This window comes from Anguilla anguilla, chromosome 5 (assembly GCF_013347855.1).
Source record: "Anguilla anguilla isolate fAngAng1 chromosome 5, fAngAng1.pri, whole genome shotgun sequence".
NCBI classification, from domain to species: domain Eukaryota; kingdom Metazoa; phylum Chordata; class Actinopteri; order Anguilliformes; family Anguillidae; genus Anguilla; species Anguilla anguilla.
In genome coordinates this window covers 64,477,405-64,489,498 of record NC_049205.1, presented here as the reverse complement: position 1 = coordinate 64,489,498, position 12,094 = coordinate 64,477,405, and the positions used below count along the sequence as shown (strand labels likewise).

At 43.8% G+C, this 12,094-nt stretch overlaps 1 protein-coding gene across 6 annotated transcripts; it reads right to left on the bottom strand.

The window, feature by feature from the left end:
* Positions 1–1,666: 1,666 nt before the first annotated feature.
* On the bottom strand, positions 1,667–11,699 carry LOC118228277 (zinc finger and SCAN domain-containing protein 2-like). 6 transcript variants are annotated; one of them, XM_035419679.1, is made up of 6 exons: positions 11,167–11,699; positions 10,862–10,983; positions 10,454–10,556; positions 9,809–9,930; positions 6,833–6,944; positions 4,436–6,311 (listed from the first exon to the last, which is right to left on the bottom strand). In XM_035419679.1, exons 1-6 carry the CDS (start codon positions 11,429–11,431, stop codon positions 5,230–5,232), a joined length of 1,806 nt encoding a protein of 601 aa, XP_035275570.1. In that variant the 5' UTR covers positions 11,432–11,699; the 3' UTR covers positions 4,436–5,229. The 6 variants fall into 6 exon arrangements, with proteins under 6 accessions (XP_035275575.1, XP_035275574.1, XP_035275572.1 ...); XM_035419680.1 differs by having other exon boundaries at positions 10,862–10,947; XM_035419678.1 differs by having other exon boundaries at positions 10,862–10,986; positions 11,167–11,697.
* Positions 11,700–12,094: the final 395 nt, after the last annotated feature.

The following is a 12,094-nucleotide window of genomic DNA, read 5'->3' as shown; positions in this document are numbered from 1 at the left end:
TAAACTATGCTGGTTCATTCTTGTGCTTGAGCACAGTAAAATCTTTAGGATACACTATAGTCTATGGCTGTAGCTGGTAGTTCTGCTGATAAAATAATTAAGAGCAGAAGTTGCCACAAAACCCCGAAATGGATCGGCCCTTGTGCACTCCCGTATTATGGACCCTTCCCTACGCTCTCCACTTGTTTAAGAGCTGCCATTATCCAGAATGTCTAATACAAATACTGAAGCAGCAGCTAAAGTCAAGTCACCTCCAAGGTGCAGTTAAATTATCTCATGACTGAATAATTCAATGTGGCTCATGGTAAATTCAACTTGGCACATCCATAATCAATATAGTGAAGTTCTGTAGGTTTAGTGTATTCAGAAGTTCTGGCATACATTAAAAAAAAATTACTAACAATGGCTGTGCAGTAACAAATACAGGCTATAGGTGATAGAAATAGAAAATAATGTGATGAGTTTAGATCCGGTCACTGATTATTTGTGAGGTCAAGGGAAGCATTTAATTATTCAGATCTGGCATATACCTTTACCCACAGAAGCCTGTTCTTCAGGATTTGTTGATGAAAACACATAATATGATTAGGAAATCTAAAATAAAAAAGTACACACACAGAAAATAGTCATAACCCATTTCTCAATAAATGTAATAATCACTTGTAATGAATAGAGCTCAGAATACAACCACATCCAGTCACCAGTCTTGATTTTTTATTTTTTATTTTTTTTTAAACAAAGAAAAAAAACAGACATGGTCTGTCCACAGTGACAGTCCCAAACCTACACTGACGTGTTTTAAGCTGAGAGTCACAGGAGAAAGCCTCACAGGCTAAAGGAGGCTCCGCAGAGGAGAGCCACTCCCCAGCTCTGAGGAGAGAGGGGAACTCAACCAGTAGCCGCGATCTCCAGACAATCTGCAGACCCTTTGCTTTGGGGTCACGGAGTGGAGTGTGCACTGTGACCTGCTTTATTTACTCAACTCTAACTTAACTTTAACTCGTGCCTGCGGTATCCGTCAGCCAGTTCACAACTCAGAATTCTTAAAAAGTTCTTTCTATGGTTTACCCAAGTTGAGAATCCCAACATACTGACCACCACCCCCCCACCCCCCACAGTGAAGGGCTGTCCCAAAGAAGTAGTCTTGTTTATTGTGTAAAATACCAAGACCAAGCACTATTTCTCAGCAGTTCTGTAGCCCACGGTAACCAGCGTTGTGGGGTCTTCTTCACACAACCTTCCAGACAAGCCATCGCTGTTACTTCCCTTTCCTGGGACTTCAGAAACGATCTTCCATCATCGTGCAAAGAAATGACAATATTCTGGAGGGAGCTCAGCAAAGTACAGTCACAGGACCATCGACATTAGTTCTGAAATGAGCTGCAAGCCGTCATGGCAAACAGTATTAACCTGAATATACTCTCTTAATTGCGTACATGAGTAGCTGATATACTTCAGCTTGCAAGTAACCTCAGTGTATTTTATCCCCGTTGGGTGACATGGCTCAGGAGGTAAGAGCGGCCGTCTGGCAGTCGGAGGGTTGCCGGTTCGATCCCCCGCCCTGGGCGTGTCGAAGTGTCCCTGAGCAAGACACCTAACCCCTAATTGCTCCCAACGAGCTGACTGGTACCTTGCATGGCAGCCTTTCACCGTTGGCGTGTGAGTGTGTGTGTGAATGGGTGAATGAGAGGCATCAATTGTAAAGCGCCCTGGATAAAAGCGCCATATAAATGCAGTCCATTTACCATTTACCATTTACCGTCCTGCCTCTGCGTGTCCTGTGAGGTTAAAGAGGCTCGTTTTCCCCCTGAGGCCAGGGATCCTCCACGGCGCCGTCCGGCACGTGCACCTGCAGCCGGTGCCGTCGGAGGTGACCCGAGGAGGCGAACCTCCTGCCGCACGGCGCGCAGGCGAACGCCGTCCTGCCGGTGTGCACGCTCTGGTGCCGCTTGCGGCTGCCGGCGTCGGAGAAGCGCTTGCCGCACTGGGCGCAGCTGAAGGGGCGCTCCCGCGTGTGCACGCTCCAGTGCCGCTTCAGGTGGCTGGACGAGATGAAGCGCTTCCCGCAGAGCGCGCACCGGAACCTCCGCTCCCCCGTGTGCACGCTCTGGTGCACCTTCAGGTTGCCGGAGTGGGCGAACTGCTTCCCGCACTGCAGGCAGCTGAAGGGCTTTTCGCCGGTGTGCACCCGCTGGTGGATCTCCAGGGCGTTTCTGCGAGCGAATCCCCTCCCGCAGTACTTGCAAACGATCGGCTTCTTTCCCGCGATGTCCCCCAGGTGTGTCTGAACGCTGTCCGATGTGCTGAAGTTCATATCACATCCACTCCTGTCTTGCCCTTCAGTGAACGGACCCAACAGGCCCTCTGGGTCCATTTCTGCAGAGTAAGAGCAACACGGATCCTCTGTCTCCGTCACAGCGCCCCCTTGTGTACAGTAGGACCCCAGCTGGCCTGGTCTTTCGAACATGACAAACTCAGAGTCCAGACTGTTCAGTCCTCCTGCCCTGTGTTCAGCTCCTCTGTGTTGGAGCGTCTCGACACACTCGCTCTGTCCCTCTGCTTTTAGGACAGACTCCAGTCCACTGACCTCCCAAACAGCGCGTCTGGTCCTGTGCTGCTCAGTGTGATTCGCTGCTTTATTCTGCGTTTCCTCAACAGGACGTTTTTCCCTGCTGCCTGCCCTCCACTCCACCGCTCCTGCAGGGGAGAAAAAACAACAAAATTATGAATTGCAAATTCACTTGAGATATAAACACTTAAAACTCAACGATGTTGATAGTAGCTTACAAATTATTATCAAAAGGTTATGAACCCTTCATAATGTGTACATAACGTGTCATCACCATCATTTTGAAATGTAATTGATTTCTTTGATTTGGATAAGCCATTTCCAAAATGGAAAATAATCTCTCATAAAATGTTTCATAACCCGTCTGCAGCAGCATCAACACCACAGCACAGTCATAGTCACGCAAGCTTCCGCTTACTGTCTCCCCGGACCGTCTCCACTCCCAGCGGCTCACTGATCCCCTGGTCATCTTCACGTCTCTCCTCCTTGATAATTAATAATTCTGGCCGTCCATCCTTGAGACAAAGAATTGCAGATGCTTTTTAAAAAATCTATATAATAAATAAATATCTGGCGTTTTTTTCCGCACATAACATCAGTTAAATAACACAGTCGGAAGCACTTCCACTACATGTGCCTGTTACGGACACTCAGCCCGTTAACTGACCTCTTCCTTCGCAACGACGTCCTGCGTTTCAGGATCATCTTCATCATCATCTAGATTTGTCGTTTCTCCGTCTCTCCTCTGACTCCTCTCCCGTCGACCAAACGCCCTCTCTGCAGCCGCAAAACCACACTCATCTAAACCCACAGAGGACGGAGAAGGGTGGTGGTTATGGATTGATAACCATTAATGATAAGCAGAAGCACTGTATGAATGTGATCTTGTGCGACTGTAATTTTTAAACAATTTCAAGCTAATACTGGGTCAGACATAACGCCGCTGGCAAGCCAGCTGAGCTAAACCAACTTACCCACTGTTGCTCCACTCAACGTATGGCAAACCTCAACTGCATTTGCGGTCGTGTGCGTCGCTGTTCTTTCTGCAGAACATTGCACAGATTTAAGCGCCATCATCTGCAGTTTTCTCTTAAGGACTTCGTTTTCTTTCTGGTGCCGGGACACCTCAAAACGTAACACGGCATATCCATCGTCCACGACTTTGCAGATTTCTTCCAAAGCCTTATTCGCCAGTGCGTCTAATATGTAGGCCAGCTGCGTGTGCAAATTGACGCAATCAGACATTGTGGCTTGCCAACTGGTTCTTTCACATTTCAAGAGAAGAGGCTAAGTTCAATATGTTGAGAACTATTTTATGTAAAACACGTTACCAAAATAGCTATCAAATAAAAAAGCGTTGAGTCTCAGCCTTTGCATCTGAACCTCTCACCAATTATCCGGTATTGTTTATTTCCGTTCTGGTGTAACAACCAAAAGTTCCCGGGGGAACTGCTGTTTCTGTCCACAGTTCCGTGTTCCGTATTGGTTCCATAGTATGGTTCCTGGCCACAGAACCAGAGACTGTAAAAAAAAAGAGCTGAGTCGTTCCACATAGGTCCAGCAGCTGAACCGATCCACAAAGATCTTTGTATGATAATATAAATTTTACTTTCAGTATAGCCAGTTTTTTAAATGTAATTTTCTGAATTGTATCAAAGAGCGAGCGTATTATTAGTGTAACAGAACACTCGTCACGGTTGCCCCCAAGGTGGCATTCTTTGATATTTCTTCATAATTACCTTGAATGCGTCTTTTGAGATGTGGGGCAGGTGAGTTTTAGAACTGTGTGGTCTGAGACGTCGTGTAGATGCGCGAGTGCCACAGTCTTGTTTTATGAACTTGGAAAGACTGCTGATAATTTTTAGCTAGTTTATTATTTTTCATTTTTATTTTTGTCAGATTCAGCAAGACTTTGCTTTTACAGTACAAGAATGGTATGCACAGCATCACGCATCAATACCAGTATTACCATGTATACTAGTAATGTCCTTTCTAACCCGATGTATGTACATTTGGGGTAAAATTGTGCTTTTGGATTCAGCACCCAATATTCTCTCATCGATTATTGAGTTGAGCACATTTCTTTTCGTGAAGTTTTCTGATTAACGTTTGAAAAATGTAGCTTCTCATTTTAAATAACTGGGCAAATATGGTGAAAATTAGGCAAACTTCGTTTTTTACTTGTAAAGGACACAGTATACAAAATATTACACAGAAGATGTGCACCAGAGTTCTACACCACAATGTAGCTCCTGCCTTTTGTGATTGAAAGTGGAATGAACAGAAGTGCTCATTTTTTGTTCATTGTATTTGGTTTAAATACCTTGCTTTTCTTTTGCATTCTCTTCAAATGTATGGATCAGGATTTCTACTATACTGCATTAAAAGTTCTAGCTGTCTATTACCCAAGAGCAGAGATTACCAACCCAGGTTTTGGACAGCCAAAGGGTCAGCTGGTTTTTGCTGTTACTCAGCACTTAATTAATCGATTAAGGCAGTCAATTGCAAAGTTGACTCACCCCATCTAGTTTCTTGGATCTAAAGTGGTTGTTTTGTTTAAAGGCAAAACAAAAACCAGAGTGGCTCTCCAGGACCTCGGTTAGCCACCCCTGCCCTACAGATAATTCACATGTAAAAGTGATAATCCCAAAATATTTAGGCTATGTCCTAGTATGAACATTTTGGTGCCTCAGAAGATTTCCTATGATTGAGAAGCTCTTCCCACACTGTGAACAACTGAACGGTCTCTCTCCTGTGTGTACAGCCTGGTGTGTTTTAATATGACTGGACTGAGTGAAGCGCTTTCCACACTGTGTACAAACAAAGGGTTTCTCGCCCGTGTGGATCCTCTGATGCATTTTCAGCTGGTGATGGTAAGAAAAGCACTTTTCACACTGTGAACAGGCAAATGGCTTCTCTCCAGTGTGAACTCTCTGGTGTCCTTTGAGGTAATGTGATCTAGCAAAGCTCTTTCCACACTGCATGCAGCTGAACGGTCTCTCTTGTGTGAGAGTTCTCTGTTGGAATTCATTGTCCTTAAAACTACCAAAGCTGTTCTCAAATGTAGGACAAGAGAACTGCTTCACTCCTCTACCGATTCGGTCCTGAATGCTGTGGTTTTTTGATACAGCTAAATGTTTACCAAACGGTGCACAACCGGTCACACTGGTGCCAATGTATTTAGACTCTGCAGAGTTCTCTCTCCCTCCTGTTTGGGAAAATGAAGCACTACAGTTATTTTCAGGTTGTGTTTCTTCTTTGTCCTGTACTTGACTGTAAAGCCTGTGTTGTGTAAGAACTCTTTCTGAAACGGCGCCTTCGCTCCAAGCTGCAAACATTCCGGCCTGCTCTTCAGCCGGCACAAAGTCCATCTGCTCAAGCTCAGAATCCCACTCCAGAGAAGACAAAGCAGAAAGCTTGTCGCCAGGACCTTCCGCCGCGGCGGGAACCGACTGCGGCACTGAGCGGACCTGCAGGCTCTCCATGCCCGTTTCTGCAGAGAAAGAGCACGACGGGTCCCCAGACTGAGGGTCAGAGGTCATTTGGGGAAGCAGAGTTCCTAGCTGACCCGGCCTCTCATGGGTGATGGGTTCTGGGCCCAGACTCTCCGGATTCCTGTGCTGGGCCCTCTGGTTTTCTCTGTGCGCAGCTTCTGATTGGCTGCTCTTCCACACCTGACGGTTGGTCCCTCTAACCAATGGGGGAGCCTTCCCCACAGCATCAGCGCCAGACCCCGCCAATCCTGGAGAGGGGGCAGAGCAAACAGTCACTCAATACAAGGGACCAATGTCACCAGCATTGAACATTCCTCCAGGATAACACTTCATGCTCCAGGCTTTCAAACAGCAAATTAATCTCCATGTTTCAGGAAGTACTCAGCATGAAGTATACCTCTCACAGGAGCCACTCCATTTCTAGGGCCTTACTTTCTTAATAATGTACATTATGTTTTTTTTAATTCTCTGGATCTACATGAGTTTTCCAGCGTTTAAATGCTTAAACTAACAGGCATGTGAGGTGTTTCTTTTAAAATGGTCAGTAATCTACATGACCTTTACTGGCTCTAAAGCCTTAAAGTATTTCAAATGAATTATTTGATGAAGCTAAGAAGAAAATCCAAAGTCTATGACCAAACTGAACAACATAAAGTCTTTGGTACCCAAATTCACTGCGGTTAACGGTGAAATTCAATTTCAGTAACACCCAATTCACAATATTCAGAGCCCCCCTCCTTCCCACACACACACACACACACACACTCACTGTCCCCACTGTTCTCCTCCTCTCTGTGATGCTCAGTGTTCCCCAGAACTTCCTCTGGTTTCTCCTCCTTTATATGAAGTGATGTAAGGGATCGCTTCTCCCCATCTGCAGCCTGTAACACAGAAACGGGCTGATTAACCTGCGTCCCTGTTCATCAGCCTCCAAACATTAACCTGCGTCCCTGTTCATCAGCCTCCAAACATTAACCTGCGTCCCTGTTCATCAGCCTCCAAACATTAACCTGCATCCCTGTTCATCAGCCTCAAAACACTAACCTGCGTCCCTGTTCATCAGCATCCAAACATTAACCTGCGTCCCTGTTTATCAGCCTCCAAACATTAACCTGCGTCCCTGTTCATCAGCCTCCAAACACACAGCATCACCAACTTGCCTATAAATTTAAAAACCGCTACATGCATCCTACCATTTCAAAAAATGTTAAGACAATTGCAGGATATAATAGGAGCATAAATTAAGGTACTGTCCTGCTTTCCTATTATATTTATATTAGAATCTAATCTGAAAAAGGATGTTGTTAACTGGAGGGTATAGCTAAAATCATGGGTTAAAAATAAATCATTTGAGAAATAATTAGAATGACACGGTGTTGACAGTATGATTTTTTTTATTCCGATTTTGCGGTCAGCTGACATTTTCCATCTCACTGAGGAACGTTAATCTCCACTACGGGCAGCTCATTATATCCACACAGCTTTAATGTACCATCTATGTATTATAAATGAACATCCATGTGAATGGAAATACCAGAGCAACAGTCAACACCTGTCAGTCAGCCATTTCTGTAAAATGATAAAACATATACATGTAAATATCATGAAATAAAAGCTGATTGTCTGTACTTTTGTCTCATTTTCATGTTTTGATCTGAAAATTCAAATGCCTTAAAGGCACACTATGCAGGATTTTTATTTTGAAAATATGATAAAATAACCGTGCTAAGGCATATCTATGATGCACTGGCAATTTCTGTCTGGTGCACAAATTTGATGAAATGCTCTTTCATCAAATTTGTGCACCTTTACCTGTATTTGTTATTCAAAATGTGGGAAGTTTCTGGGCATGGTGCTCTTTTTCGTGCGGGAAGGGGTGGGTGTGGCTACAGAGCCCGTGGTTTGGGATCAGATTTCAGCAGTGTTTGTTGCTAGCCAGTTAGATACAGCCCAGATACAGCGAAGCAAAGAGACAAGCTGACAGGGCTCGTTCAAGAGCTACAGTTAACTTTGGAATTGCTTTTCCTTGGTGGCGTCAACTGAAGTTCGCCTAGGGGATGAAAAGTGATGAGGAGTAGGCTTGTTTTCTGTTGTACCTGTAAGAAGCGTTACCTCAAGCTAACCAGCTAGCTACGTTACTCGGGGTGAGTGGCCAGGGTTGAAGACAAAGGAGGAGACATTTTTGATTGCCAACCCAAGCCCACAACAAGGCTAAAAAATCCTGCATAGTATGCCTTTAAATATATAGTAAAAATAACAAACTTCACCCTACTGAGACGATAATTTTTATAGGGTACTGTATGCGTTAAACACAGTTCCTTGTTTAAAATGATGCAGACTATTTATCATATAGAGAATTCACCAGCACTCACAATATATTACAGTACATTTACAAAATACACTCACTATCAGGGCTCAGTGAAGTGTCCTTTGAACCAAACAGTTTAATTACCTGTTTCAATAGAATCAAGTTCCTTTTCTTAAACCTTAAAATAAACTTCCAAATGAGTCCAGAAAAGTAAGTTGTATGCATGAGAACCTTAAATGATTGCACAAACATATTATACAACTCAGTATGTTTCAACATTTAGTTGACAAGACCATAACAAAAGTTAATTACTAGATTAGATTCTGTTTTACAAAGTGGTTTTTAAAAAGATACTGTAAATTCACAACATGTCTGAATTATTGCCGTAGCTCTCAAATTATATATACTTACACCATTTTTATTTGTCCATGATTTTTCTCATACACCTTACTCTGTGCATTTCCTAAGATATGATGGTTCATGAATGCAAACAAAATTTGGCACCAGTATTTTAAAACTGAATTTCAGATGCAAATAGAATTATTTTTTACTAGAGTCTAATAAAGGAAGCCATAGTCTACACGTGTGTAATGGAAGGTAAACAGGTAAATATGGCGGATTTAAGCCCCTTATCTTCACTGAGGAGACTCATCTGATGCTAAACACGGGAGCATGGTCTCTCTGTTGGTGCTTTTGAAGGTTTTGTACCGAGGCAAACATTCTCCCACAAGCCGTACATCTGAACGGTCTCTCTCCACTGTGAACCCTCTGATGTTTTCTAAGATTACCCGACTCCGAAAAACACCGGCCACAATACGTGCACCTAAAGGGCTTCTCTCCCGTGTGAACCCTGTAATGGCGATTAAGACTGCCTGAACGTGAAAACTGCTGTTGACATAGTGTGCACCTGTACGGTTTCTCTCCTGTGTGCACCCTCCTGTGCACTGTAAAATGAGATAAATGAACAAAGCGCTTTCCACAATGTTGACAGCTAAACGGTCTCTCTTCACTGTAAGGTCTGTGCTGTGAAACAATACTTTCTGAAATTGCTTCTTCAGTCCATGCAGAGTGCATCTCAGCCTCCTCTTCAGTCGATGCAGAGTCTATCATTACAGCCTCTGGCTTCAGATCTAGAGACCCCAATGACAGACTACTGGCAGCACCTTTCCCTGTGGGAGGAAGCGACTGCAGCCCTGAGTGAATGGACAGGCTCTCAGAGCTGCTTTCTGTAGCATAAGAGCAGGAGGGAACATCAGCCTCTGTTTCACCAGCCCCCTGTGTACACAGAGTCCTCAGTTGACTAGTTCTCTCACACATTAAGTACTCAGGACAGGAAGTGTGGAGTCTTCCTGCGCTCTGTTCACATCCTGTGTGCTGAAGCGTCTCGGCTCTCTCTGTCTCTGGCTCAGTTTTAAGTGCAGACTCCAGGCCACTGACCTCCCAAACAGCGCGTCTGGTCCTGTGCTGCTCAGTGAGCTCCTCTGTGTGATTCGCTGCTTTATTCTGCGTTTCCTCAACGGGACGTTTTTCCCTGCTGCCTGCCCTCCACTCCACCGCTCCTGCAGGGAATTCAAGTGATTGAAAACATTACAAGAAATTGATCATTCAAGATGACTACAGAAGTCTCTTATGATCATTATGTTGGTAAGTTTATTGTTCTTTAAAGTGGCAATCCTTAATATTTCCATATAAAAAAATGCCATATTTGATACCTTTTCATGCTAGCATATTTATAGCAAATTCGATTGAATGTGTTTGCGCTCTGAAATTTCTCGTCTATATGCTATTTTCCACTGGCGGAGTCCGGTGCGACAATCCCACCAAGTATTAAAATGTGATGATGCACGCACAGGAACGTGCATGCACCTAAAATCCGAAAAGCGTCTTCAAAACGAGCCTTTACGTGTTGCTGAATCTTACCATGTCATGAGATGGATTCCACCATTCTATGTGCAGTCTTAAAAAAGTATTGTGGAATTGAACATTGACTCTGAATGCAGCCATATAAATCCAACACTGGATATTCACATAAGTCTCAACTGCACAATTACACACCTCCCAGTGCCCCCTTTCTCAACTTACTATCCTGCCTGGTGTTCATCTCTCCCTGTGGGTCTCTGACCTCTTCCACCGTTTCCTCCTTTACAAGAACCAATTTAGTACTTTCCTCCTCCACGTTTGCACACTGTAACAGAGGAATGAGGCCATAGGTCAATTTTTTAAATAATGAGCTCACACATGTTGGGCCACTGAAATATATAACCACAGTAAATGCAATATACTTCTGTCTGGGAAAATTTCCCCAAGAATCAAAACACAATTTTGTTTGTCAACGGCTAATACCAAAATGTCTAAATAGTACATTTTACGAGGATTAGATTCATTAGGATAGTTCAGTAAAGACAGGACGAAAACACCCCTTGAGCCAGGTGCCGTTAGCACAGACAGGACAACCTGCACCAGCTTCATGGCTGACGCCACGGTACTGACCTCAGTCCTCACGTCAGCAGTTAGTGCGGGAGTGTTCTCGTGCCTAGAGGGGCGTTCTGCGTCCATCTTTGGCATGTCCATGCGCTCTGCAAAGACGCCATTTGTAGTTTTAAATGAATTCTCTTCTGAAACGAATTTAAGAAAAAGCAACTATTAAGATCTCATACTTAATGTATTTCGAAGCATCTCAAACGCAAATTTATCGTGCACTTCGACAGTGATGAATGAACACCAGCGGCCAATAAAACACGTAAAGAATTGCAGGCGCCGTTACTCTGTCAAGTTGCCAGTTGTCACCAACTCACCGTTTTGAACACCACCGCAGCGACACTTGACGAGCTGTTCTCGCAATCCCAACTCCTGCTCACATCCTCGAGCCATCTGAAGCTCCATCGTCTGTATTTTGCATTTGAGTGCTTCGTTCTCTTTCTGGCTTCGTGAAATTTCCAGGTGCAAGATCGCAAATCCATCATCTACAAGGTTTGAAATTTCTTTTACAGCCGTGATTGCCAGTATGTCGACAACGGAACGAAGCTGTGAATGGAAATTCTGGTTAACAGCATTAGCCATTGTAGCTAGTTAGCTAGGTATGTGACCTAGTTATCATACGCTTTCGATAAGCCCTAGATAAGGCGAGTCTCTGTTGATGTAGCAACGTTTCAGAAATAACTACGGTTTTACTGACAGCTAAATTTTACAACAGGCTATTAGACAGCTCGCTCAGAGTTCCCTTTTGTACCGATCGTTCCTTACACCATTTAGCTGTTTGTTTACTTCCGGTCTACTGGTCACACCTCCAGTTATCCAGTGACGTCACGGTGCTCAGACGACCGTTACACGTTCTATGGTAATTCGCTGTCCTAAATTGACAGTTTAAAATAGATACTGCATTTACAAAGTAAGGGAAGTCTCATATAGAGTGCTACTGAGAATATATCCTGTGAAATATGTGTTGGAGAGATTTAAGCGGACTATCGATTATTTTGTGTTTTGTTTTGCAAAAAAAAGAGACTACTTCTCATTGTTCTTTTCACTGTATAAAATATTTTGTGGTATGTGGTAAAAAAATGCACATTGAATTTATTCTCTTTAAAAACAAAAATAATAAAACAGTCACAAATTATTTTGAGTGACTCAGAAACCCTACTTTGACATTACTCTCAGATGCCCACACAGTCATTTATACCACAAGCAAATACCCACCTTGATTTATAGTGAAGAAACTCATCTTAC

What these genes read in the sequence shown, in the direction of transcription:
- LOC118228277 (XM_035419678.1), bottom strand. Translation starts at nt 11,431, where the DNA reads ATGGCTAATGCTGTTAACCAGAATTTCCATTCACAGCTTCGTTCCGTT. An exon ending in CTGCGGTGGTGTTCAAAACG is followed by an intron (nt 10,987 to 11,166) that starts GTGAGTTGGTGA and finishes AATTCGTTTCAG; the next exon opens with AAGAGAATTCATTTAAAACT. An exon ending in GGAGGAGAACAGTGGGGACA is followed by an intron (nt 6,312 to 6,832) that starts GTGAGTGTGTGT and finishes CCCCCTCTCCAG; the next exon opens with GATTGGCGGGGTCTGGCGCT.